Genomic DNA, 27,826 nt, shown 5'->3' with positions numbered 1-27,826 from the left:
ATATGGGTGGTAGATATCGGGTGACGAGTGGGGTCACGTGTGATTGTTTCTGCAGGAAATCGCCAGCCTGTCGGTTTTCAAAATGAAAATGAATAGCCAGCGACATTTTCATTTATTGAAGAAGTTTCTCAATTGATTGACAATGCTTACTTTTAGAAGTGTTTAAATAACTAAAGCAAACGTGAGGTAACTTGGAAAGGCAACGCACTGTCAATACGTCGTTAGATAACTAGCAAGTTTTGCTAGCTAGAGCCGTACAAAGCTACCATTGACTGTGGTGAAGCTACTAACGTTGGCTAGTTAGCACATTCATCTGCTAGCTAACCGGTTTGGACCACATATGTACATGTTTTGACATAGAGTCAAAATGGAGCTCTTTCAAGCCAAAGACCATTACATTCTTCAGAGTGGCGATCATGCTCTTTGGTGTAGCCGAATTGATGGGACCATGAACGTCAGACCAGGTAAGCAAAATTTTTTAACTCAGTTAATCATACACACACACCTAAATCCGAAATCTCTGACAACAAACCCACAACTAGCTAGTTAAATAACCATAACGTCAATACTTTTATTGTCCTGTTTGTTTGTTATCCAAGTATAACGTTAGATACAGTACACTGTGACACGTTGATGACAGCTATATGGTGCTAGGAAGCAATGGATCGGTCAGCGCATCATACTAAATCGGGGTGTAATAATTGACTAATTATTTCGCTATTTAGAGCCAAAATCTACAATTGGCAAAGTAACAGTTGTAGATTATATTCTTACTAAGGTTACATTTTAGCAGATAGTGTAATTGTTCCAGTCTTCTTATATTTTTGGAATATTTATGTATTAAACAAAACAGCTTCAGGTTAATAAATCTTCCCTCTACCCATTCGTTTAACATGAAATTGCTTTGGTGGATTCATGTGATTATCAGTCACCACAAAGTATCTGTTTCTGTGTTTCTTTATTTCCTTACTCTAGATTATACGTTCACTGATTAGGTATCTGCTTCACATCAGTCTACCTCAGTTGACTTGTTCTGCTTTTTTAAGGGAACACATTCTCATTCTAGATATATGTAAATAGTTTTTGAGTCTCAGAGACTGAGAACTGTGCCGTTGTGTTGCCTACAAAGCAGGCAGTGGAGGGGGCAGCCACTGTTTGGATGGGACTGAGTATGCTGTGGGTTGGTTGATATGAGAGTGTGCATCCAGGCTGAACAGGTTTGGGTTGCACCACTCTTTCATTATTCAATTGGAACAGGGTTTCCACTGCACGTTTCCTGTTGACAGTAGCACCAACAGGCATTTCCACAGTATTTTGTACTTTCAATCAAATATATGGTTGAATTTCACCCTAATGTATTGTAATAGGTTAGTATTTTGGAAAAACAGAGAGCGTTATGTAGGGACAGCCCCTCTTTTCCACCTTCCCTGCCTTGGCTCCAACACCAAGGCCAGTACACAGAGTTCTCTTGCTCCAAGGAACAGGAAGAGTTATTGTCTGCGCTGCCTAGATGTTCACCAGCCTCCACCCATTCATGACTCAACTGTTACTACTTGACACACCCTTGATATCTAGTTTTCTGTTCTACCAAAGTTGTTTTGGTTAGCAACAGGAGCATCAGTCAATTCTTTTTAGGCTAGCTGTGCTGTAGTCAAGCAGTCATTTCTCAGTAGATTTGTCAAGCCTCAGTGTGTCATGTTACTACACCATCCTAAGAACAGAAACAGACACCAGCTAGGTTTCCATCCACTTGTCGAATAAAGAACCATTAATAATGTCACATTAATTAAAGGATCTATCTGGGGAGTTTTTTTCATTCAATTTTCAGCTCTATTGATGATGGTTTTGTTGTAAACATTAACCAATGGGTTCTGTATTTGCCCCACTATAACTTTGTGTATTTATTCGGTTGAAAAATGTTTCTTAAAGTGAGGAAAATAGAAAAAAAACAGGGGGGGACTTAAAACATTGGTTATCCCCGTTGGGACAGATTTCTACCAACCTCGCACACCAAGATTTCTCAGAAAAGTGTACAGCATGTAAAATGTACATACTTTGCTGTAATTCACATGAAACAATTGAAAGAAAAAATGAATTCCTTTAAAAACGTTTTCTCAAATATCTGGCAGAATTATTTGCACCCGTTCATATACACTACCGTTCAAAAGTTTGGATTCACTTAGACATTTCCTTGTTTTTGAAAGAAAAGCTGATTTTTTTTTTAGACCATTAAAATAACATCAATTTGATCAGAAATAAAGTGTAGACATTGTTAATTATGTAGTTATTGTAGCTGGATGGCTGGTTTTCAATGGAATATTTACATAGGTATACAGAGGACCATATCAGCAAACATCGCTCCTGTGTTCCAATGCCAGGTTGTTTGCTAATCCAAGTTTATAATTTTAAAAGGCTAACTGATCATTACAAACACCTTTTGCAATTATGTTAGCACAGCTGAAAACTGTTGTGCTGATATAAGAAGCAATTAAACTAGCCTTCTTTAGACTAGTTGTGTATTCGATGACAGGCTCAAAATGGCCAGAAACAACGAAGTTTCTTCAGAAACTCATCAGTCTATTCTTGTTCTGAGAAATTAAGGCTATTCCAATTGCCAAGAATCTCATACAACGCTGTGTACTTCTTCCTTCACAGAACAGCACAAACTGGTTCTTAAGTATTTCTTATGTATTGACCGTAAGAAAATAAATATTTTTTGAAAAGAAAAATAAAAGCATGGTAAACAAAAACATTTCATTGTATCAAAAAACTAATTTCAGTCATGTGAAAATAATAGATTCAAATGTGGTAAAAGTGGATGCAAATTTTTTTTTGGCGTTCGATCTTAAAATGTCTTCATTCAAACACTCTTCTTTCACGTTCGCTTCTTCTTGCGATTACAATTTCTTCCCACCTTTCGTTTTGAGCCTCTATTGGCGTAGAGGAGGGCATTATCTGTGCATTGAATTCTCGCACCCGATTAGCCATGAATCACACCGTTATAAGGTGGAAATCATAGCCTTTTATGCTTTCCCAATACAGTCTGTGGAGAGAAGTTGAAGAATTGTATTAGCTAGGCTAAATGTGTACATTTAAACAGAATAATAAACTGTTATTTACAGGTTGTATCGACAAATGATACAACCTGTGAAAAGACTATGATTTCCACCCTATTATGGTGTGATTCATGGCAAATCGGTTGTGAGAATTCAATACCCAGATAAAGCCCCACATCCACGCCCATAGATGCTCAACTTTGTTTTGAGAAAAGAGGACTTGAATGAAGGTGGGAAGAAATTGTAATCGCAAGAAGAAGCGAATGTGAAAAAAAGCAGTTTGCTGGTATTCTGTTTGTAATGGAGTGGACAAAACATTCACTGGATCTTAATCCTTTTGAGCTGTTATGGGAGCAGCTTGACTGTATGGTATGTAAGAAGTGCCCATCAAGTGACTCCAACTTGAGGGAGGTGCTTCAGGACGTATGGGGTGACATTTCTTCATATTGCCTCAATAAATTGACAACTAGAATGCCGAAATTCTGCAAGGCTGTAATTGCTGCAAATGGAGTATTCTTTGACGAAAGCCCAGGTTGAAGGACTCCATTATTATTTCAATTGAAAATCTTTATTTCTAATCTTTTCAATTACTATATTTCCTATTAATTTTGCTATATTTCATGTTCAAACTAATTTCATGTTTGTTTCCATGGAAAACAAGGACAGTTTTAAGTGACCCCAAACTTTTGAACAGTGTTGTAATACTTTGTGCAGCCTACCTTTGCCAAGATTACAGCTCTGAGTCTTCTCCTATAATGCATAATAAGGTTGGAATACACATGGCATGGAATCTGAGACCATTCCTCCATAGAGAATCTCTAAAGATCCTTCAGAATCTGAGGTCCATGCTTGTTGACTGTCCTCTTCGGCTCATCCCACAGGTTTTCAATGTTTTTTGTAATGATAAATAAGGCACATATCGGCACATCCATGACATTACAACATTTATTGGGACACTTTTTGGCTTCACAGCGCTACTTTTAAAACCAGTGTCCAAAATTACTGGAATGTTTCTTAAGTACTGAATGTCTTAAATAGGTTTGACTTGGGAGTTAGATGCTTCATATTGGTGATTTTTTTTAGCATAACCATTCAGCATAAACTCAGTCCATCTCTTGCATGGAAGATGCACAAAATCATGTGTGGAATGTAAATATTATTGGGATGGCAGTGGACTGGCACAACCAGGTATACAATCCTACAATCCATCACCTCAGTGCTCAAATTGGAAAGTGGCCTTTGCTGCAGTATATCCATGTGCTTTTGATCAAATAGCTTTATTGTTCTTATCACACTGAACTGTTTCTTTTAGATTGTGATTGTTTTCTGTAATTTTCTGATGTCCTTCATTTCAGCTACAGACCTGCTGTTAGCTTGGAATCCAGTGTGTTTGGGCCGAGTGGAGGGTCTCATTGGAAAAATACAACTTCATACAGGTAGGTAACATCTATGTCTGGGTGCCTAGCACTTTAAGTACTATTAGTTTAAGAGCTTCAGCTTGTAATAGCTTTTAAATCTGTGGTCCTCAAATATGGTGCACTGTACAACAAAAGCCCTGGAGTGTCAGCCTGAGGCTGAGCCATTAGGAGTGAAGTTGTTGCAGTATGTGCTTTTGTAAGTCATCATGAAAACACTCAGTATTACTGGAATATTATATGACCTGTTTGGCAATCTACATTTTGAACATTTAGTTTTGGACTTCTAAATAATGTATATATTATTCATGGTTTAGTTATGTATTTTATGATCATATAAATTACTAAAAATGATTCCATGAGCTAACTTCAACAGTAAATCAGAACCTATCAGTAAGATGGTCTTATTCCATTGTTTTATAACAATGTAATTATAAAGATTCTAGCTTCTCAAAGAAACATTGTGATATTTACTATGTTTATCTAGTCCGTTTACAGATAACAGTTTGAATTCGAAAATGTTTTTTAATTTTTTTTTTATAGATAAACAGCATTATGTTATGTTCATCCTCTTCTTTTGTTTATTCATTATATCTTAATATTGATTGTGCTAAATCATTGGTGAAAAGTACTAAGGACTTTGTTCAGTGTCTGTGAAAGATAAGTCAGACTTTGAGTCAGAAAATAAATTGTTGAAGACCATCTGAAAGAAATGTTGGATGTTTGGTCGGACCAGCATGTACAGAGTTGTACGGATGCTTTCTAAAAATGCTAAATAAATACAGTGGAAAACCAATAGCAGAGCAAGCTTAGTGTTAACAAATAATGTTGGTGGTTGATGTGAGTTTCTCTCTTACTTTGAGGACTCTGTAGGAAGGCGCAATGTAGCTATAGATGGATGACATATAACAGGAAAACCTGAATGAGTACATACATACAGACATGCATACATACATATGCACCGCATGATCCAATTAAGCCACTAACATCCTATAATATCCTGTGATGCATGTATAAAAATGCTGAGCAAGCCCAGTTGACCTCAATTTTTGACCAAGATGGCAAGGGGATATGATCTAAGTGACTTTGAAAGGGTTGATTTTTGGGGCAAGGATGGAACTGAATGGTTTGATAAGTATGAAAATGATTTGAAAATAACCCAATTGAATATCTATGGAAAACCTTAGACCGATGTGTAAGACAATACTGTCCACCACCTTCATTAAAACACCAAATAAGGGAATATGTTTTGGAAGAATTGTGATCCATCACTCTAGTAGAGTTCCAGAGACTAGTAGAATCTATGTCAATGCACTTTGAAGCTGATTAGACAGCTCATATTGGCCCAACACCTTACTGAGACACATTATGTTGGTTTTTCTTTTAATTTGTCACCCATCTGTTAGTGCAAATTATTATACCTTTGATTTCATGTATAAAATGTCAGTTAGCATAACAAGGTGATGTGTCCACAGACTGAGACACCGGGAGCAAGAACAGCTGTTATATTATCACCTTATGAAATGTGTTCAGTTCTTTGCCTGTGATGACGCATTTCCTTCCTCTTCCTGTTGGTAGATCTTCCTCTGGGTCTCATACTGATCCGCCAGAAAGCGCTGGTTGGCCAGATGCCAGGCGACCACAGAGTCTACAAGATCACCAAGATAGCCGTCATTCCCCTGTCAGAGGAAGAGCCTCTGGATTTGGAGCTTGAGGTGAGAAGTGATCAGGCTCTTTTTGTCTGGGAACTTTTCAAAGCTTTAAGTACTGAAGTAATACCTGGCCTTGAAGAAGTGTCCAAGCGCAGCCACTGATGTTTTCCTTTTTTATTTTAGGATGCAGTAATCATGAGATGAAACAAAAAGCAATGCATGCTGCTGTCCTCTGGGCTAGCCATAGCTGATTTTCCGATTATTATTGCATTTCTTAATTTCCAGTTCAATGTTCCTTGTAAATCATTTCTCACTGGCCCTGTTTGGATTAAATTCCAGTGAATCACCTTGTAACAAGGACATCTGAGTCCAAGCTGCATCTTCCCTAGTTCCCCCACCCCTACAATTGCCCTGTAATTGGGTCAAAAATTTGATTTGGGTTGACAGTGTAAAAGGGGCATTAGTGTTCTCTTTATGCATTGCTTTATTTGCCAGATAATTTTGTCTAGTAGCATCAGGATTTTGCTTAGATATCAGTCTTACAGGTGAGCCGTGATGATGATGGTACGGATACAGATGATGAAGACGTAAGTGAGAGATATTAGAGAATGGGATGTTGGAATCATTTCTCTGGTATGTTTTTAGAACCTAAACCCAGATGGGCATACCACAGAATGATTAGGCATATCCATACATCTACGTTAGGAATCTAGAACCCCCTGTGAAGTTGTGTTCAAAGAGAGATTTCTATATCACTAGTTTTTGATGTTGTTGACTGTTTGTCGGTAGAGGGTAGCTTTAATGTGACCCACAGAAACCATTGGGATTAGCTGTCAATCAACTTAAAATAAATGGTTACCAGTATGTTCCCAAGATTTAGGATAATGTAATTTGTTAAATTATTTAACAGAGCAGAGTTGGGGTAAATTCAGAATGCTTTGATGTTGTCAGTTAGTCAAACCTGATCTGAATAAATGGCAGCACCTTCAAAAGTGGTAGGTAAACAAAAAAGCATATTTATGAGTTTATATATCAATTTCAATACATCAATACTGGATAAAATGACACTGTTGTACCAATAGTGCTCTGTTTTTATAGAAAGTGGGATACAATATCAGGCCTTTTCTTCCAGCTGTGTAAGAAGCATCACTTTGGGATTGACAAACCAGAGAAAATTACACAGTCTCCAGATGACTCCAAGTTCCTCTTGAAAACTCTTAGTCAGATTAAATCCAATGTTGGGGCTCCTGTCAAGAAAAAGGTAATATATTTTGTAATGCTGTGTTCAGAAACCTCATGGCATTGTAAAAACAAATGTTTTATACATTTCATACATTACTTTATTTGTTGTTTTCACAGTGGTTCAGTTTTTGTGACTTTTTCCATTTCTATTTGACTTTTTTCATTTCACGTTTCATTTTGCCATGCACACCACCCAGTATTCCCCTGCCTTTCAGGTCAAAGAGAACAAAGAGAGAGAACGCCTTGAGAGGCGGCTGCTGGATGAGCTCTACAAGATATTCATGGACTCTGATTCCTTCTACTACAGCATGACCTATGACCTCACCAACACGGTGCAGCGGCAGGGAGACACAGAAAAGTCCAACTTGCCAATGTGGAAACAGGTGAGGGACTATTAATAAACTCAGACAGATCGCATTTACTGAGACCTTTACTTAAACTACCACATGCCACAAGAAAATGGATCATGGGACGCATTTGGCCCACCATCAACCATTAAAAGACGTCCAGCTGAGTTTCCTGTCTTAAGGTTCAGTGATTTCACTGAGTTTCAGTAGGTAAAATTCCGTAATTGATCATTATATTTCTCTTAAAGGTGGATGACAGATTCTTTTGGAATAAACACATGGTCCGGGAGCTAATTGATCTGCAGGTAAACTGATGAATTTCAAGACTGCTTTGAAAGCAACATGTAGAAGGTATTGTCATCAATGTGTATAAATATTAAAGTGAGTGGCGGTAAACGCTTCAGCTGAAACCTCTGTGAACAATAGGGTAATGTTCTGTCAGGGAACACTTAGTGGCTGGTATTATTGCAGTATCTGAAATGATACGATTGTACTCATTTTAGTTTATTTAATATGTAGTAAACTAAGTAGATATTAAATGAATGCGTCACCTCTTTATTAGTAATTGTCATTTTCAGTATACATTTGGCTGTGTTGCAGGTTCCTGAGGCAGACTTCTGGGTGATGCCCATTATCCAGGGCTTTGTGCAGGTGGAGGAGCTGGTGGTTAATTACAACGAGAGCCCTGATGAGGAGAGGAGCAGCCCCGACACGCCACTGCAGGATCTCACCTGTGTGGATGACATCCACCCGCGCTTCACTGTGGCCCTCATATCCCGCCGAAGTCGCCACCGTGCAGGTACGGCACGAAGGCCATAGCTTTTGAATAGGTCACAATTGACATAGTGTAATTTCACATTTCAGTTATTTACAAGACATGCTAATCCAAAGTGACTCAGATTAGTAAAGTAGATTTTCTCTGACTTATTTGAGTTGGCAGGAAAAAGTTAGGTTATTGAATGAAACAATCTTTGCTTTGTGTGTGTGTCCCCCGAAGGGATGCGGTACAAGCGCAGAGGGGTGGACACAGAGGGCCACGTGGCTAACTACGTGGAGACTGAACAACTAATCAGCGTACACAACCACTCGCTGTCTTTTGTGCAGAGTCGCGGCTCTGTGCCTGTCTTCTGGAGCCAAGCAGGCTACCGCTACAACCCCAGGCCCCGCCTGGAGAAAGGTCAGCAGGACATTTAACAGCAAAAAAATGCTTCCTGGAGTAGTACCACCTTGTTCGTTTTAGCTAGCGCATTGCCCAGTTTTCTGCCTCCATGCTCCCTGAGAAATTACAGCCAATGGGCCTTCCTGTCTACTTTTCAGCTAGTGGCACAGACAAGCTTGAACCTAGACTGGTGGTCAGCTTAGTACTTCCAAAAACTGCTGTGCCAAGTTTGAGGTCTTTTTATATAGCTTTTCTGTAACTTCTTGTTGAGTTTGTTTAATTTTCAGATGTTTTCATTAGATCATCTGTTAAATTTTTCAGGTGAGAAGGAGACGGTTCCTTTCTTTGCTGCTCACTTTGATGAACAGCTCAAACTTTACAAGAAGCAGGTGAGGCATATACCAGACAGGTTTTGCATTCATTTTGTATTATCCCAAGGCTTGTGAGTTTAAATAGACATTAGACTCCTCTAAACTTGCCGTTATGAGAAAGTTTAATACATTATCCCTTAATTTGACAGGTCATTATTAACTTAGTGGACCAAGGTGGGCGTGAGAAGATTATCGGTGACGCATATCTGAAACAAGTCCTTCTATACAACAACCCAAACCTCACATATGTCTCTTTTGACTTCCATGAGCACTGGTATGACGATTGCTGCACAGAAACATTCAGCGTGTACAGTATCAATAATCATATATGTTAATATACTCAGGAATAAAGAGCATAAAATATAATATGTACGTAATTACACGTACCCTTTGTGTATTAAATTGGTTCTTTTGCTGTTTACTTCTAAGTCGTGGGATGAAGTTTGAGAACGTGCAAACGCTGACAGATGCCATCTCTGACATTATCACAGACATGAGATGGGGCTGGTAAGCGTTATTGGGTGTCGTCCCATCCCAACAAGAGAGCATTTTTAGTGCTCCATCTCAATGGATGTCACATTCACTTCAGAAGTTCAAAATATAGAATAGAGTGTGTTCCTCTGTTAGGGTGGACCAGGCAGGTGTCATCTGCCACCAGGAGGGAATTTTCCGGGTCAACTGCATGGACTGCCTGGACAGGACCAATGTAGTCCAGGCCGCCATCGCTCGTTCAGTAATGGAAGCACAAGTGAGATACTTCCAGACTTTGAGCATGCCTCTACTTATGTAATTTTAATCCTGATGTTTCACCAGTGCATAATGTTCTGCAACTGATATCAACTAATGTCTCCAGGCCTCAGGGCTTACATATTCCTCTTTAAGTACACTGCTATTGTAAATGATGGTTAACTGGATGTCTCTGCGCCCCTCAGCTGAAGAAACTGGGTGTGATGCCCCCAGAGCAGCCCCTGCCACTCAAGTGCTACCGGATCTACCAAGTCATGTGGGCAAACAACGGTGACACAATCAGTAGGCAGTACGCTGGCACGGCAGCCCTCAAGGTAATATAATTTGCCTGAGTAAAGCTGAAGCTAGTCTTAGTTTTGCAATGTTATGTTTGCGTCTCTTTGTACAGTGTTGTTTTTCCACAGAAAAACCTTTGCTTCGTTGTTCTGTTTATCATCTGTTGAAACATGTTTGTGCAGTTTGGTTTACCTACCAATTATATGAGGCTGCTGCAATATGAAGGACGAAAAGTACCGTGCAATGTCATTTTCTCTTCTGCCTCAATTCGAATATAGTACGGCATAATGTAAAGATAAGCACATTCTTCTGTATTATGAAAATGTCCCCTTTGCTGTTGTATAAAGGCCAGTCTTATAGCAGTAAACAATGTTTGTACAACGTGAAAGGCTATTTGTTCTGTTTTATAATAACATTATTGTGCAGACTGAAAAAGGTTCAAAATAACATGGTTAACTATACACTGCCCAAGGCCAAGCGTATAAATGTAATCAGAACAGAAACCACTGACTTGCTCAGTTTTTGAGCTTGCTCTGTGTCTTATTCATTATACAGGGTGACTTCACCAGAACTGGAGAGAGAAAACTGGCCGGGGTAATGAAAGATGGTGTGAACTCAGCCAACCGCTACTATCTGAACCGCTTCAGGGACGCTTATAGACAAGCGGTCATTGGTAAGGAAGGACGGGTAGTACTTCACACAATACATTCAGTACAGCTATGTATATGTATGAGCCCTTTAAAATGTCCTGACTAATTCAATAGCCACCTTGAGTCTTTTGAAAAAAATACATAGGAGAACATGACATACAACCCAACTTATAGGATCTTATATAAAGTTTTAAACATTCTTGTAAAAAAGGAGCTACATACATATTTCTTCTTGCATTATAATACAGCTCCGGAAAAAATGAAGAGGCCACTGCACCTTTTTCTTTCCTTTCCAAAAATTTTGAAAAGTTTTGAGTGAGGAACAGAAGCATTCAGTTTGCAGTGGTCTCTTAATTTCAACCCTTCTGTTCTTCACAATTCTTTGCATTAATAGTGAAAGTACTTCACAATATAAAAATATATGAAAAATTGGGCCCATATAGATTATTAGATGTTTTGCTTTCCTATTGATAAACAGTTCAGACCAAATTGTTATTGTAATAAAGCTGCCGGCGTTCTGTCAGCATAACTAAGAGGCTTCATCTGCAAAACCACAATGACAGACTGGGGCATGCAGCCAACCACTGTCATCAGCTGGTAGCAAAAATCCTACAGAGTTGACTCCATTTCTATGAAGGTGAGAAAACAAGCCGTGCGTACTGTAGGGAGTTGTACAATCTAAAACACTTTGAAATATCTTGGCTTGACTGCTCACTTATAATCAAGTACCAAAATCACCCACCATAGGTGAAATGTTAAAAGACAGAATTGTCTTCAGCAATAAGGCATCCTTCACCCAAGTATATCCTTTTAAATCTTACCATACTGCCAATCCTTGACAATTGCCACCTATTGTACAGGCTTGCCCTAAAAACTTCCTCCTTTGACAATTATTTCCCTTTGTATAGGGTTTATTTCTGTTTGGTTTTCATCATCATCATCATCTTCTTCCGCTTCATCCGGGGCCGGGTCGCGGGGGCAGCAGTCTAAGCAGGGATGCCCAGACTTCCCTCTCCCCAGACACTTCCTCCAGCTCTTCCAGGGGGACACCGAGGCGTTCCCAGGCCAGCCGGGAGACATAGTCCCTCCAGCGTGTCCTAGGTCTTCCCCGGGGTCTCCTCCCGGTGGGACAGGACCGGAACACCTTCCCTGGAAGGCGTTCCGGAGGCATCCGAAACAGATGCCCAAGCCACCTCAGCTGACCCCTCTCGATGTGGAGGAGCAGCGGCTCTACTCCGAGCTCCTCCCGGGTGACCGAGCTTCTCACCCTATCTCTAAGGGAACGCCCAGCCACCCTGCGGAGAAAGCTCATTTCGGCCGCCTGTATCCGGGATCTTGTCCTTTCGGTCATGACCCAAAGCTCATGACCATAGGTGAGAGTAGGAACGTAGATTGACCGGTAAATCGAGAGCTTCGCCTTGCGGCTCAGCTCTTTCTTCACCACGACAGACCGATACATCGACCGCATTACTGCAGAAGCTGCACCGATCCGTCTGTCAATCTCCCGTTCCATCCTTCCCTCACTCGTGAACAAGACCCCTAGATACTTAAACTCCTCCACTTGAGGCAGGCACTCTCCACCAACCTGAAGTGAGCAAGCCACCCTTTTCCGACTGAGGACCATGGCCTCAGATTTGGAGGTACTGATTCTCATCCCCACCGCTTCACACTCGGCTGCAAACCGTCCCAGCGCATGCTGAAGGTCCTGGTTTGAAGAGGCCAACACGACAACATCATCCGCAAAGAGCAGAGACGAAATCGTGTGGTCCCCAAACCTGACACCCTCCGGCCCCTGGCTGCGCCTAGAAATTCTGTCCATAAAAATTACGAACAGAACCGGTGACAAAGGGCAGCCCTGCCGGAGTCCAACATGCACTGGGAACAAGTCTGACTTACTGCCGGCAATGCGGACCAAGCTCCTGCTTCGGTCGTACAGGGACCTGACAGCCCTTAGCAAAGGACCCAGGACCCCATATTCCCGAAGCACTCTCCACAGGATGCCGCGAGGGACACAGTCGAATGCCTTCTCCAAATCCACAAAACACATGTGGATTGGTTGGGCAAACTCCCATGAACCCTCCAACACCCCGTAGAGGGTATAGAGCTGGTCCAGTGTTCCACGGCCCGGACGAAAACCACACTGTTCCTCCTGAATCCGAGGTTCTACTATCGGCCGTATTCTCCTCTCCAGAACCCTGGCATAGACTTTCCCGGGGAGGCTGAGAAGTGTGATCCCCCTGTAGTTGGAACACACCCTCCGGTCCCCCTTCTTAAAAAGAGGGACCACCACCCCGGTCTGCCATCCCAAAGGCACTGTCCCCGACCGCCACGCGATGTTGCACAGGCGTGTCAACCAAGACAGCCCCACAACATCCAGAGACTTGAGGTACTCAGGGCGGATCTCATCCACCCCCGGTGCCTTGCCACCGAGGAGTTTCTTGACCACCTCAGTGACTTCAGCCCGGGTGATGGACGAGTCCACCTCTGAGCCCTCATCCTCTGCTTCCTCAATGGAAGATGTGACGGCGGGATTGAGGAGATCCTCGAAGTACTCCTTCCACCGCCCGACGACATCCCCAGTTGAGGTCAACAGCTGGCCACCTCTACTGTAAACAGCGTTAGTAGGGCACTGTTTCCCTCTCCTGAGGCGCCGGACGGTTTGCCAGAATCTCTTCGAGGCCAGCCGATAGTCCTTCTCCATGGCCTCACCGAACTCCTCCCAGGCCCGAGTTTTTGCCTCCACAACCACCCGGGCTGCAGTCCGCTTGGCCTGTCGGTACCCGTCAGCTGCCTCAGGAGTCCCACAAGCCAACCAGGCCTGATAGGACTCCTTCTTCAGCTTGACGGCATCCCTTACTTCCGGTGTCCACCACCGGGTTCGGGGATTGCCGCCTCGATAGGCACCGGAGACCTTACGTCCACAGCTCCGAACGGCCGCTTCGACAATGGCGGTGGAGAACATGGTCCACTCGGACTCAATATCTCCAGCCTCCCTCGGGATCCAGTCGAAGCTCTGTCGGAGGTGGGAGTTAAAGATCTCTCTGACAGGAGACTCGGCCAGACGTTCCCAGCAGACCCTTACAGTGCGCTTGGGCCTGCCGAGTCTGTCCAGCTTCCTCCCCCGCCATCGGATCCAGCTCACCACCAGGTGGTGATCAGTTGACAGCTCCGCCCCTCTCTTCACCCGAGTGTCCAAGACATACGGCCGCAGGTCAGATGAAACGACAACAAAGTCGATCATCGACCTGCGGCCTAGGGTGTCCTGGTGCCATGTGCACTGATGGACACCCTTATGCTTGAACATGGTGTTCGTTATGGACAAACTGTGACTAGCACAGAAGTCCAATAACTGAACACCACTCGGGTTCAGATCAGGGGGGCCGTTCCTCCCAATCACACCCCTCCAGGTGTCACTGTCGTTGCCCACGTGGGCGTTGAAGTCCCCCAGTAGAACGATAGAGTCCCCAGTTGGAGCACTTTCCAGCACCCCTCCCAGAGACTCCAAGAAGGTCGGGTACTCTGCACTGCCGTTCGGCCCATAGGCACAAACAACAGTGAGAGACCTATCCCCGACCCGAAGGCGCAGGGAAACGACCCTCTCGTTCACCGGGGTAAACTCCAACACATGGCGGCAGAGCTGGGGAGCTATAAGCAAACCCACACCAGCCCGCCGCCTCTCACCATGGGCAACTCCAGAGTGGTGAAGAGTCCATCCTCTCTCAAGGAGTGTGGTTCCAGAGCCCAAGCCGTGCGTAGAGGTGATTCCGACTACCTCCAGTCGGAACCTCTCAACCTCACGCACTATCTCAGGCTCCTTCCCCGCCAGCGAGGTGACGTTCCACGTCCCTAGAGCTAGTTTCCGTGTCCAGGGATCGGGTTGCCTAGGCCCCTGCCTTCGACTGCCGCCCGATCCTCTACGCACCGACCCCTTATGGTCCCTCCTGTGGGTGGTGAGCCCACGGGAAGGCGGCCCCACGTCGCTCCTTCGGGCTATGCCCGGCCGGACCCCATGGGGAAAGGCCCGGCCACCAGGCGCTCGCGTGCGAGCCCCAACCCCGGGCCTGGCTCCAGGGTGGGGCCCCGGCTGCGCCATACCGGGCGACGTCACGGAACTCAAATAATTATTCATCATTAAGGGGTGTTTTGAACCGCTCTTAGTCTGACCCGTCGCCTAGGACCTGTTTGCCTTGGGAGACCCTACCAGGGGCATATAGCCCCAGACAACATAGCTCCTAGGGTCACTCGGGTACTCAAACCCCTCCACCACGTTAAGGTGGCAGTTCATGGAGGAGCTGTTTGGTTTTTTTTAAACATAATTTTTTCTATTTTCAATTAATATGTGGTTGAGTAACAGTGACAAATGAATAGTTTTAACAGCTTTTCAAAGCTGATAGAGGGAAGGGAATATAAAACGCTCAGGTGCAGGTTAGAAGCAGGGAACCAAGGAGAGTTGTTGTCAGTGCAAACATATGTTGCTTCAATTCACCTAGCACCCAGTTGCAGCAAATGTAAAGAGCTTTTTAACCTCAGGCTTTGTCAAGTCTTATCACTACTGGATTCCACCCTCACCTGTTTGATCTCAAAACCACTAATCCCCTCCCCCCCTCTAACCAGACCTGATGATGGGCAATCCTGTGACAGAGGACCTATACTCCATCTTTAGTAAAGAGAAGGAGCATGAGGAGAAGGAGCAGGAGAGCCAGAGGGTAACCCAGGAGCAGGTGAGCCTCCTCCTGCAGACCTACATGCAGCTGCTATTACCAGACGATGAGAAGTTCCACGGGGGCTGGGCCCTCATCGACTGTGACATGAGGTTAGTGTGGGGTCCGTCCGCCAAGTCAGAATGCTAACCTAAATATATATTGAATCCCTTCCAAGAGTTGTCTCTAATTGTTTTTCGCTCCAAACACTTGTGTAAGCTAGCATCAATTCCAGACAACTTTATTTATCCCTTCCAGTGCAAAAGAGATGTAAAAATCAGCTCCATAAAAACAGTTTATTCCTCAACAAATTGTTTATATGGAAAGCTCTTTCTCTTCTCATTAGCCTCATGGATGCAACCAGCAAAGACGTTGATGTTCTCCTGTTGCTGTCCAACAGTGCATATTACGTTGCCTAGTAAGTGTCTGGATTTATTTGAGAACTGTAATAAAGAGACAATTACATGTATCGTAGTTTTTTACACAATTGTATTTTGCAGCTATGATGAGGAAGCTGACAAGGTCAATCAGTACCAGCGCCTGAACTTGGAGGGTTTGGAAAAGATTGAAATAGGTGAGAAGTGTGTTTTCTGCAGATGAATATACTGTCAACCAAGTAAAGATTTCAAAATCTAGACAGAAGTTTAATTCCAACCTTCACAAGTTGTTAAACTGTACTCATTTTACTTTTCTAAAAAATGCATTTTTTTCATCGACCACCAAAATCATATCTCATCTACACAGCTCACAGCACAATCCTGTGTGTATTTTTCTAGGCCCAGAACCCACTTTATTTGGAAAGCCCAAATTCTGCTGTATGCGTCTGCACTACAAGAATGAGGAGACAAGTGGTTACTTCCATACTCTGAGAGCTGTTACTAGGAATCCTGAGGATGATGGTAAAGGTAAGGGTAGAGTATTTATTTGATATAAATGTAGGCATAATACTTTTCATCCATAAAAAAGACTGAAGTAGATCTGGAGTTGACACAAAATGGGAACCTGAAATCCTTGTCCTGTCTTGTCATGATTCATTCCATTTCAGACACGTTGCAGTGCATAGCTGAGATGCTTCGCATAACTAAGCAAGCTATTGGACTTGACCTGCAGGTGATTGAAAAGCGACTGGAGAGGTGAGTTGGAGTGTATTAACCTCTTGTAGACCTACAGAATATTCAGCTCTTGTAATTACTGTGTAACATAATCGTAAAGTGGACAGCAAATAAGTGTGAATTGTAAAATAACATACACTGCCTATATTGTCACCCCTTTGAACCGATTCACATTTTATCATGTTATTGCTTCAGAGTTTCAAACTGAAAAATCTCATATACTTAAGTTTTCAGGCCGTTTGCCATGACACTCCAAATTGAGCTCAGATGCATCCTGTGTCCTTTGATCATCTTTGAGATGTCTTGAAGTTCAGTCCATCTGTGACAATGGTTGATTGTATATGATTTAGAAAGGCACACCTGTCTATAAAAGGTTTCACACAATTGAGTCCAGGGAACTCTCCGTAGACCTCCAATGATACAAATATGTCGGTATAGATAAGGGGAAGGTTATAAAATAGTTGCTAAAGCATTGACATTTTCCAGGATTACAGTGGGCTTCATCATGGGTAAATGAGAGAAGTTTGGAACCACGAAGACTCTTCCTAAAGCTGTCCATTATGGAAATTTCTATGTAGATTTATGGTATGAAAAGAAATATAATCAATTATAAATTAAATCTATAACACAACACTGTGGAGAAAATATTTGGCACAGTATATATAAAAAAAAAACTTCAAGGGATAGTTTGTCTCAAAATCATATTTATCTGATATTTTACTAACCAAAAGTTTTTTCCAACCATGCATTCAGCTCTGTCCCCGGCTGTAATTAGCATTCTTAGCATCGTCCAAATTCACAAATTGAAACTAATCGTCCCACTACAGCAAAGCTGTATTGCAAGTGGAAAACTACTCAAACACTTCAAACTACATTTAGTAATCTGTTGCGGTAACATAGATATTTCTTTTTGGACTGTACACTGACCAAACAACCGGCGGAATTTGATCAATCCAAACCAGCACTAGCAAACTATTTCCTACAGCCACTCACACAGCTTGTGTGAGTGGTGGGAGTGAACTTCAGCCTCCAGAAGCTACGCAAGGTGAGAGCCTCTAGCTGGCCCATTAACGTAAATATCGTCGGTGGACTTGTTTTATTTGCAAACAAAGGATACAAGAAGAGGAGACTTGGTGTTTCAGTTGTTGCCATATCTTCATCCAGACATGTATCACTTAATTCTACCATTGACGTAGGATTTTATTAGATATACAGATATATTGACTCTTGTAAAAGTTACTTAAGAGGTTAAATAAATTAAATCGTACATTTGGTGTCTGAATAGAAAAGTTTAGCTTTGAGCTAAAGCCTCAGAGTCAACGTTTGTGCACCAAAAACAATGGTCCAGACAGTAAGTTTACATTCAAGGGGTTTAGCAGATTAGCTTAATTCAGATACACATGATTGAATTAATAGAAATGAGACTCTTTTTGCATATTGCTCATCATAGTATAGATGATGCAAAAGCATCATCTTTTGTACAACATAGCATTTTGGATGAACAATCAGGTTATGAAACTTAGAAACATAGTTGGCAAAAATACGTTCATCAGATAAATGGTCACTTGTTTGCTAATGTTAGGTAGCTACTTACTATTTTGAGAATTTTTGGAATGTAAAAAAAGTCTCCAACACCCCAGGAGTTATGAGCGGGGCGAAATCCGGATGATCAACCACGCATCTTGGAACGAGTTCAGCTTCAGGGACTGAGTCATTCATGGTCTCCAGCTTTGGAATCAATAGTTCCCATTCTTTGCAACAGAAACATTCAGTTTCAATTGGCATTAGATTGCACGATCCACAGCTACACCATCATCCTCTGGACATTCTGGGCAAGGGTTGGGTATTAACTGGTTCACCATCTCCCCCATTGTCAGCTGCTGTTCTACCCTCTAGCTCGGTCAATTCATCTTCTGTGTATTCTGGTTCCAACAAGTAAGGTTCAAAACTGACCGGTAAACACAGGAAGAACCCGTTTATTTGAAATGACAAATATATTGTGAAATTTACAACTTTTTTCGAGGAATATAGCATTGTCATGTTCTTTGAGTTAAAAAACACCACTAATCTTAGTTTGGAATAGTTTTTTGCTTGCAATGCAACTTTGCTGTAGTGGGACAATTAGTTTCCATTCATGAATTTGAACAATGTTCCATCCATCTTCTCCCGCTTATCCGGGGCCGGGTCGCGGGGGCAGCAGTCTAAGCAGGGATGCCCAGACTTCCCTCTCCCCAGACACTTCCTCTAGCTCTTCCGGGGGGACACCGAGGCGTTCCCAGGCCAGCCGGGAGACATAGTCCCTCCAGCGTGTCCTAGGTCTTCCCCGGGGTCTCTTCCCGGTGGGACGGGACCGGAACACCTTCCCAGGAAGGCGTTCCGGAGGCATCCGAAAAAGATGCCCAAGCCACCTCAGCTGACCCCTCTCGATGTGGAGGAGCAGCGGCTCTACTCTGAGCTCCTCCCGGGTGACCGAGCTTCTCACCCTATCTCTAAGGGATCGCCCGGCCACCCTGCGGAGAAAGCTCATTTCGGCCGCCTGTATCCGGGATCTTGTCCTTTCGGTCATGACCCAAAGCTCATGACCATAGGTGAGAGTAGGAACGTAGATTGACTGGTAAATCGAGAGCTTCGCCTTGCGGCTCAGCTCTTTCTTCACCACGACAGACCGATACATCGACTGCATTACTGCAGAAGCTGCACCGATCCGTCTGTCAATCTCCCGTTCCATCCTTCCCTCACTCGTGAACAAGACCCCTAGATACTTAAACTCCTCCACTTGAGGCAGGCACTCTCCACCAACCTGAAGTGGGCAAGCCACCCTTTTCCGACTGAGGACCATGGCCTCAGATTTGGAGGTACTGATTTTCATCCCCACCGCTTCACACTCGGCTGCAAACCGTCCCAGTGCATGCTGAAGGTCCTGGTTAGAAGGGGCCAACACGACAACATCATCTGCATAGAGCAGAGACGAAATTGTGTGGTCCCCAAACCTGACACCCTCCGGCCCCTGGCTGCGCCTAGAAATTCTGTCCATAAAAATTACGAACAGAACCGGTGACAAAGGGCAGCCCTGCCGGAGTCCAACATGCACTGGGAACAAGTCTGACTTACTGCCGGCAATGCGGACCAAGCTCCTGCTTCGGTTGTACAGGGACCTGACAGCCCTTAGCAAAGGACCCTTGAACAATGTTAAGAATGCTAATTACAACTGGGGACAGAGGTGAATAATGGATGGTTGGAAAAAAATGACTCTATATCCATTCTGGACTACGTTTTTGTAACGGAATTATTAGATAAATATGATTTTTAGACAAACTATCACTTTAAGTATCATAATTTGAAAAGTCACCATCACTTTTGTTAAAGCAATTTTAAATTAGCTTAGTTGCAACCACCTTTGAAGTCACACCAAGTTCATTGACCTCGACCTTTGTAAAATTAAATTGATATGACCTGATTTCAGGATAAATTCAAAATCCAAACCCAAAAATGCACATCCCCCAGAGAACAAAATGTATACTGGGAAGCATGGTGGTGGCAGTCTCATGTTATGGGGATGTTTCTCATAATTAGGGAATAGTATACTTTGTAGGTAAAATAAAAGGAGCAATGTACAGGAGCCATTGATTAAAACCTGATGCCCTTTGCAAAAAAGTGAAACGGCTGTGCTTCAGCGTGAAAATGATCCAAAGCAAACAGCAAGAGCTACAGTATGGTGGAGTGGCTAGGGAAATAAAAGTTAAATGTATACTAGTGTTCAAAAGTTTGGCATCACTGATGTCCTTGTTTTCCATGAAAACATACATGAAATTAGTTTGAATAGGAAATATAGCAAAATGTATAGGAAATGTAATAATTGACAAGGTTAGAAACAATGAATTTGAATTGAAATAACTGTGTCCTTCAAATTGTGCATTTGTCAAAGAATCCTCCATTTTCAGCAATTACAGCTTTGCAGATCTTTGACATTTTAGTTGTCAGTTTGGTGAGGTAATCTGAAGAGATTTCCCCCCATGGTTCCTGAAGCACCTCCCACAAGTTGGACTGGCATGATGTGCACCTCTTATGTACCATACGGTCAAGCTGCTCCCACAACAGCGCAAGAGAATTGAGATCTGGTGACTGTGTAGACAGAATACCAGCTGACTGCATAGTTTGGAGCTGTGTTTGGCAATTTTGGGTGTTCATGGCAATTTCTTGCATGGAATAGTCTTAATTTCTCAGAACAAGAATTGACTGACGAGTTTCAGAAGAAAGTTATTTGTTTCTTGCCATTTTGATCCTATAATCTAGTGTTTCTTAATGGGGGCAGTACCACCCCCTAGGGGGCATTCAGAGGACAACGGGGGGGCAGATAGCAGTATCACCCCCATTTCCTTTTGGAAAGGTGGGTGTTCAGATACACTTGGGGGGTGATTTTTACAAGGCGGGATTACACCGAAGTTTAAAGTTTCAAACGCTTGCAAAAAACTGTGGTCTGCAACATTAAAACCTGCCAGTTTACGCCACTGCGACTGGATGAGACTGTGTATTGTAACTCTTCTCTTCAGTGTTTCTGTCAGCTTCTTGTGGTGCAGCTCCGTGCTGCCTTCACAGGAACGGGACGTCAGAGTATCATCTATAAAATTTGACCCACATGGCGTACTGTGTAATCTGTGGAAAATGGATGCTCTCTTTCTTGGTATTAACTGTGGAATATTTTTTTTCTCTTAAGAATTTTCTCTGAGGGTACACCGTGAACACCTTGTTATCGCAGTGGTTACACATTTACAAGAGGGATATTTCGCTGTCGGACTCCCCCTGAAAGCAACCTAGTGTCGAGCATCTAGTGCACATTTAAACACGTCAATACAAGGGGCTTTGCTGACATGACTGCAATACAACCAGGCGCAAGGCTCTCACTAACTTTCAAAGGTTTTTAACTTATTTCCTTTGAAAGTTAATCCTTCTGCTTTTACCCCATTTAAGTGCCAGTTTGGTTTCTATTGGAACAATTCATAAGCTGTTGGTTAATTAAGATTTCAATATTAAAATGCTAGCTGTTTCTGATTGGCTGCTGTTTATTTCCCTGGGAAACGGATAAATCTGTTGTCATTCAATGATGTGCTTTTCTGATGATTTTTGATGATAACAATAGTAACAACAGTAATAATAATCATTAATATTCAGGACAATTAGCCTACATCTTATTTTTATTTGAGGGGTGGCGGTAAGGGATGAGGGGGTGGTAAGGGACCTGGGTAATGGATAGGGGGCCGCTGGCCCAGAAATTGTTGAGAACCACTGTGTAATCGAACCCACAATTGCTGATGCACTAGAATTCAGTGTTTCCCAATCCTGGTCCTCGGGACCCAAAGGGGTGCACATTTTTGTTTTTGCCCTAGCACTCATATGCCTGAATCAAATTTAAGATTTGATGATAGGTTGATTATGTCAATCAAGTGTGTAAGTGGTAGGGCAACATTTGAAACAAGTGTGAGTGCTTGGGCAAAAACTAAAACGTGCACCCCTTTGGGTCCTGAGGACCAGGATTGGGAAACACGGCACTAGATACTCAACTAGTCTAAAGGAGGACAGTTTTATTGTTTCTTCAATTGGCACTACACTATTTCTGATCAATATTTGCTCTCCTTTTGAAACAAGGACATTTTTAAGTGACCCCAAACCTTTGAACGACAGTGTATTTAAGTGGCCCAGTCAGATCTCTGACCTTTATTCATTTGACGATTGCTGTCCATTGCTGCTTCCCAAGGAACTTAACAGAACTTTAACTGTTTTGTAAAGAAGAATCAAATAAGACCTGATATAGATGTGCAAGTTGGTAGAAACCTATACTGACTCACAGCTGTAATTACTGCCAATTACTGCTTACTCTAAGTATTAATGCATGAAGGAGAAGACATATCAAATTATGACATTGTGTGAAGAAATATCATGGGAAATCTTATTTAAATTAATGAAACAGAGACAGGGAGGACAAAATGTGCAAAAGTTGAAAGGGGTATAGACACCCTTTCTGTATGCAGTGGAGTCCATAAATATTTGGACAGTGATCATTTGTTTTGGCTCTGTACTTTGGATTTGAAACAATATAATGACGATAGAGTTATAAAAGTACTGTCAGCTTCAGTATGTGGTCATTTTCACCCGATTCAATGAACCATATATAAATAACGGCATGTAATTGGAAAATGTCTCTTATTAGGCTCTTATTTGCATCTTAAGTGCATGCACAAGAGAACTGTCAATGTCTGGTTTTGATTTGAAAGGAGTTTCATTGCAAGTTAATCTGGCCATTATGATGCAGGTAATTCAGAAATCGCCCAACTGTATGGTGTCCACAAATAAATTGTTGAGAACAAGCACTGGTTAGCACTGCAATGGCAACTTTCTAGGCCAAGGAACAGATACAGTGGATGACCAAAATATGCTCATTATAAAGAAAGAAAACCCTGACAAAGAAACGTCTGACAGATCAGGAACACTCAGAGAGGTAGGCATGAATATGTCCACCATTACCATTCTTAAAAGACTTAATCAGCTGAAGTATAGAGGCGGGACTGCTCGATGCAAAAACACTTGTTTAGCCTAAAAAACAGGATAGCCCAAAAAGAGCCTGCGTATTTGTGGGAAAAGGTATCGTGGACAAATGAAGATGCACCAGAGTGTTGGCAAGAGGAAAGTGTGGAAAGACAATTAACTGCTATACCAACTAATTTGTGAAATAAGGTGTATGTTTTGGGCATTTATGGCTGACTCATATCTTCATTGATAATCTAACTACTGTTGGCAGCAAATGGATGAATTCTGAGGTTTCCAGAAATATAATTCCTGCTCAGCTACAGCCAAACATTTCAAAACCTATTGTACAACACTTTCAACACAATTACTTTGCAGCAGGACCCAAAATATACTTCTTAACCAGCCAATTCGTTTTTCAGGGCCTAAAAGTGGAATGTTCTAGACTTAAGTCAGTCAGACCCCAATCCAATTGAGCATGTGTGTTAGTCAAGTATGAAATATATATTTAGAAATATGTTGATTTGTCCAATTACTTTTGGTCCCCTAAATTTTGAATAAAATAAATGTAATTACTACATGGTTAATGGGTGTAAATTCCCTGAAATGAATGCACACAGTCATAATAACTAACATCTTAGTCATAGTTTTATTTCAAATCTAATGTGCTGGAGTAGAGCCAAAAAACTAAACGTGTCACTGTCCAAGTACTTATGGACTGCACTTTATGTCTGTTGTAGGAAATAAAAAATTATCTGTTTGTTTCAGGAAGCACAGTAAACCCCACGATGACATCATGGGCATTCAGGGCAGACACCCTGACCAAGTCCTGGGTAGTTCCGGTCTGGCTCAGGGCAAGAGCTTTCTCATGAACAAGTTCTCCTCCCTCAACCAGAGGGTGAAGAAGTCCAACGTAAACATGGGAACCTTCAAGGGGAGGCTTGGCAACACTTTCTCGGCCAAGCCAGATGTGAAGGTGAACTTCTTGAAGCCCACCGTCGGGGTCACCCTCTGGAAGTCTGACAGTAGCTTGGAGACGTCGGATGGGGCCAGCAATGGCCCGGGCCTGAAGGACCTCTGTGACAACCACTCCGAGATGTCGTCCGACTCTGACTCCTACAACTCGGATGAACACCCACGCTCTAGCTCCGTGGAGAACGTGGACTACGTGCTGCCTAGCTGCGGGATTGTGGCGACTGCTCCGAGGCTGGGCAGGCGAGGAAGTGTGGAGCTCAACATCCGGGTCACTGGTTGCGACAGTAAAAGTAAGCAGCAGGAGACTCCAGTTTTAGCCAGTCCCAATGACCGGTCCTCCGAGGCTACCTCAGAGGCAGAGGAAGCCATTCTGATAGACTTTGGAACGCCCATTGATGCCTATTGCCACCAGTTCATCCAAGATGCGCAGACCAAACCTGTGGAGGTATTCGGGGAGCAGGTGTCTGGTGGCATCGCTACACGGAACCCACAGATCCCTTCACACTCCAAAGGCTCCCTGGCCCCTGACAAACATTTGGATCAGCAGGTGCTGGAGGAGGACCTCAAACTCCCACCAAGGCCGTCCCAGCTAGATGTTGCTTCCAGCCCCAATCTCTTGACCGTGCACAAGCCCAGCTCAGCGGCTTCAGGAGGCTCCCAGAGGAGCCTGGGCTCTCAATTGGAGGGCAGCCTTGGCCCTTCGCCTGCCGAGGGCAATGGGAGTCGCGTTGTTTCCCCTTTTGCAAAGATCAAGAGCTCCATGGTCCAGGTGGCCAGTCTCACCCAGGCCGGACTCACCCAAGGCATCAACTTTGCCGTGGCAAAAGTGCAGAAGAGCCCAGAGCCGGAAATGGTCACTCTCAACGAGACCCAAGAGAACGAGCTGAAGGCAATGTTTACACAGTGCCAGACAAGGATCATCCAGATTTAGGACTCTCCTAGTAGTAGCCTTCAAGCAGGTTTTTGTACATTTAGTCGTACCGTATTGATGTGACTTCCAGTACAGTAGCTAGCAGTAGCATAAGCTTGTAAAGGGCCCACTCTGACTCGGCAAACCCAGCATTTCAGTTACTCCGGTAGTTTATCAGACCATGTTTACAGCCAGTGTTGTGTAGTATATAGTGTCCTTAGTCTAATCGCAATTCCATTCAATTGACTTTCCAGCAATATTTGCATGTCAGGTTATTGGTAATGACCCGGTAAGATGAGTAGGGTAATACCCAGTGCATGGTGAAAGACAAACTCTGAATTTATCACTTTTTTTTTCTGGTCCCACACATGCAGTGCTCCTATTTTCATTTGGCATATAGGCCTAGATCACAGCTTTTTCCAAAACATTGGTAGTGTAGTCTGACCAAATCCTTCCCTTGATTTTCAGAAAGCACAGCTCAATGTTAGATAGTACTCTCGTATGAAAACAAGCTCCTAGTAGAGTGGGTATCAGTGCTGTTGACTTCCCTAACGATAATGGATATGTATCAATAGAGGATCTGTACTGATGTAGGACCTAATCAACATACAAAAACTGGTAAGCGTATACTGTCTGATATGTAAGTATTGTACTGTATGTATATCTGTTTCCCAGAGTACCTTTCCGTTGACCAACATATTAGACAGAACTATATTTCCGTACACGTTGGCTTTGATCATGTTGATGCTAGAGTTAGATGAACCGCTGCTAAATGATTCTGAAGGGGAATGGGCATTTTTCTTTGATAAAAATACCCAAAATTCACATTCAACTGACAGCTTACTGAAATAATTTTGGTTTGATTCAGCAAGCATTGAGGGGATTTTAATGGCATTTTCATATGAATCTTTGTAGCTTGTGTTGATGGGTGTTTTTAGTCTAAGGAAATCTGTTTCCTGGAATGTCCCGAATATATTACGCAAACAGTCTGGTGGACCAAAGCCACAAATTTGCCCTTTATTACCAAATAGGAAGACCAGGAGAAACTCCTGATGCATAGGCATTGTCTTTATCAGCTTAGTCTACTAGTTGTCTTCCACAGCACCTTCCCATTAACGCTATTTCTTCCGAGTGTATTGCTTCCATTTGGAGTTACACCTCAGTCATGTGATTTGCTAAAATGTAATTATGACAATTACTTTACTCAGTTAGGTCACTCCCATAGGATTCTATGGCCATTTCCAGATCCACAAGGCCAATTTTGAATCGCTGGATTTCCCAAGGTTTATGTGCGCTGTGCGCATTGATCTGGGGACGGGGTTGGAAGTCAGTGACGTTTGAAAAATGATGTACAGTAGTATATGCAATGTTGCCCGTCCAAATGTATAAGAACAGTGTTCAATGCTTTATGCACTCCTGAATCTAAAACGTAAGCCTTAAAGAGGTCATAAATGTGGGACATAGTGTATTTCAGGTATTTATTGCATATCTACCTTTAGAGTTTGGTTTATTCTGTCTTGATGTTACAATACATTTGTTTGATCTAGGTACTGTATATGATATCATATTCAGGTTTATGTCAGCTTTATCTTGGGATATGCCACCCTTTGGTATGTATATTTTAATTAAGTTTAGGTTGTCCTAGTGACTGTCCTGGTGGATCTGCAAGGAAAGTAAGCAAGGAAGATTTGACCTTTTAGGGAGATTTTGCCATTGCACAGGTAGAATTTATTTTTTTTCAGTTTAGGGTCTAGGTTTAGGATAAAAGTTACACAATCTACACTAATCCCAATAGTAACAAAAATCATCCCAGTCATCTGGTGCTGGTATTTCACTGCATTCTCTTTAGACTTGTGATGTAAATTACATATATGTAATGGAAAACAAATATGTTGGTTTCTCTGACCTAGATTAATAGTCATGGTTTAAGGCTTGACCCATGCCTTGTCCCACGTCATAAAAATCATGTTGGGACCAAGCACACTAATTTCAGTAATGATTACATTAAGTATATAAGCATGATCCATTGTTAATGATTCTAAAAACGAATTAGACCACAAAATGAATAATGACTTAGCAAGGCCTCAAACTACTTTCTTTATAGATATGGTTTGGGTGGCATTGCTTCTACATAGAATTTCTTTCAAGGAATAAAGAACATCTCTTCAATTTGATCTCAGGTAGGAATATCCCAAAATAAACAGGTTCAACATAATTTTAGTTTTTGTACTAATATAATTTACTCTCTTTAATGCAGCATTTTTGTGGTGTAGCTTGCTCATCAGCTATTTCCTAGTTGGGAATGGTTTTAAAAGTTGCTGTATATTTTGACTGTTGTCTGTCCTGGGAATTGTGGCTGACTCCCTAATAGCAGTCTCCTCATTTACCAGGCCTGCTGATATCGTCTGGCACTGCCATTGCATTAATATTATAGCTGCAATGCAATAGGAGGCTTTAAGCAAGGCTAAGGGTTGAACTTAGGATTGCATGCACTGGACTGGAGCAGTTCTCAATTGGAGCAGAAACCATTTACCTGAAATAGGTACCTACTGTACAGAGAAATAAAAGGAAAATATTTCAACTGTAAACATTCCTTTGAGTTAAGGGTTTTAATGTTGGTATTGTGTATTTTGTTCATATGTAATAAGCATAGCCCTTACATTTATCAGGGGAGGGATGGCTTTTTTTTGTTTCC

At 42.4% G+C, this 27,826-nt stretch overlaps 1 protein-coding gene across 3 annotated transcripts; it reads left to right on the top strand.

The window, feature by feature from the left end:
• Window positions 1-51: 51 nt before the first annotated feature.
• inpp5f (inositol polyphosphate-5-phosphatase F) lies at window positions 52-27,193 on the top strand. 3 transcript variants are annotated; one of them, XM_034292668.1, is made up of 21 exons: window positions 52-464; window positions 4,412-4,492; window positions 6,050-6,186; window positions 6,669-6,710; window positions 7,256-7,384; window positions 7,581-7,748; window positions 7,961-8,017; window positions 8,313-8,511; window positions 8,710-8,889; window positions 9,193-9,260; window positions 9,392-9,516; window positions 9,672-9,749; window positions 9,870-9,990; window positions 10,175-10,303; window positions 10,821-10,938; window positions 15,530-15,728; window positions 15,962-16,033; window positions 16,116-16,189; window positions 16,392-16,520; window positions 16,661-16,748; window positions 24,015-27,193. In XM_034292668.1, exons 1-21 carry the CDS (start codon window positions 368-370, stop codon window positions 25,150-25,152), a joined length of 3,429 nt encoding a protein of 1,142 aa, XP_034148559.1. In that variant the 5' UTR covers window positions 52-367; the 3' UTR covers window positions 25,153-27,193. The 3 variants fall into 3 exon arrangements, with proteins under 3 accessions (XP_034148559.1, XP_034148558.1, XP_010899819.1); XM_034292667.1 differs by having other exon boundaries at window positions 6,654-6,710; XM_010901517.4 differs by lacking the exon at window positions 6,669-6,710.
• The last annotated feature ends 633 nt before the right edge of the window (window positions 27,194-27,826 follow it).

The sequence above is a fragment of the Esox lucius genome, chromosome 6 (assembly GCF_011004845.1).
Source record: "Esox lucius isolate fEsoLuc1 chromosome 6, fEsoLuc1.pri, whole genome shotgun sequence".
NCBI classification, from domain to species: Eukaryota; Metazoa; Chordata; class Actinopteri; order Esociformes; family Esocidae; genus Esox; species Esox lucius.
This window is presented reverse-complemented; position numbering and strand designations above follow the sequence as displayed.

What these genes read in the sequence shown, in the direction of transcription:
- inpp5f (XM_034292667.1), top strand. Translation starts at nt 368, where the DNA reads ATGGAGCTCTTTCAAGCCAAAGACCATTACATTCTTCAGAGTGGCGAT. An exon ending in GACCATGAACGTCAGACCAG is followed by an intron (nt 465 to 4,411) that starts GTAAGCAAAATT and finishes CCTTCATTTCAG; the next exon opens with CTACAGACCTGCTGTTAGCT. An exon ending in CTCTGGATTTGGAGCTTGAG is followed by an intron (nt 6,187 to 6,653) that starts GTGAGAAGTGAT and finishes GATTTTGCTTAG; the next exon opens with ATATCAGTCTTACAGGTGAG.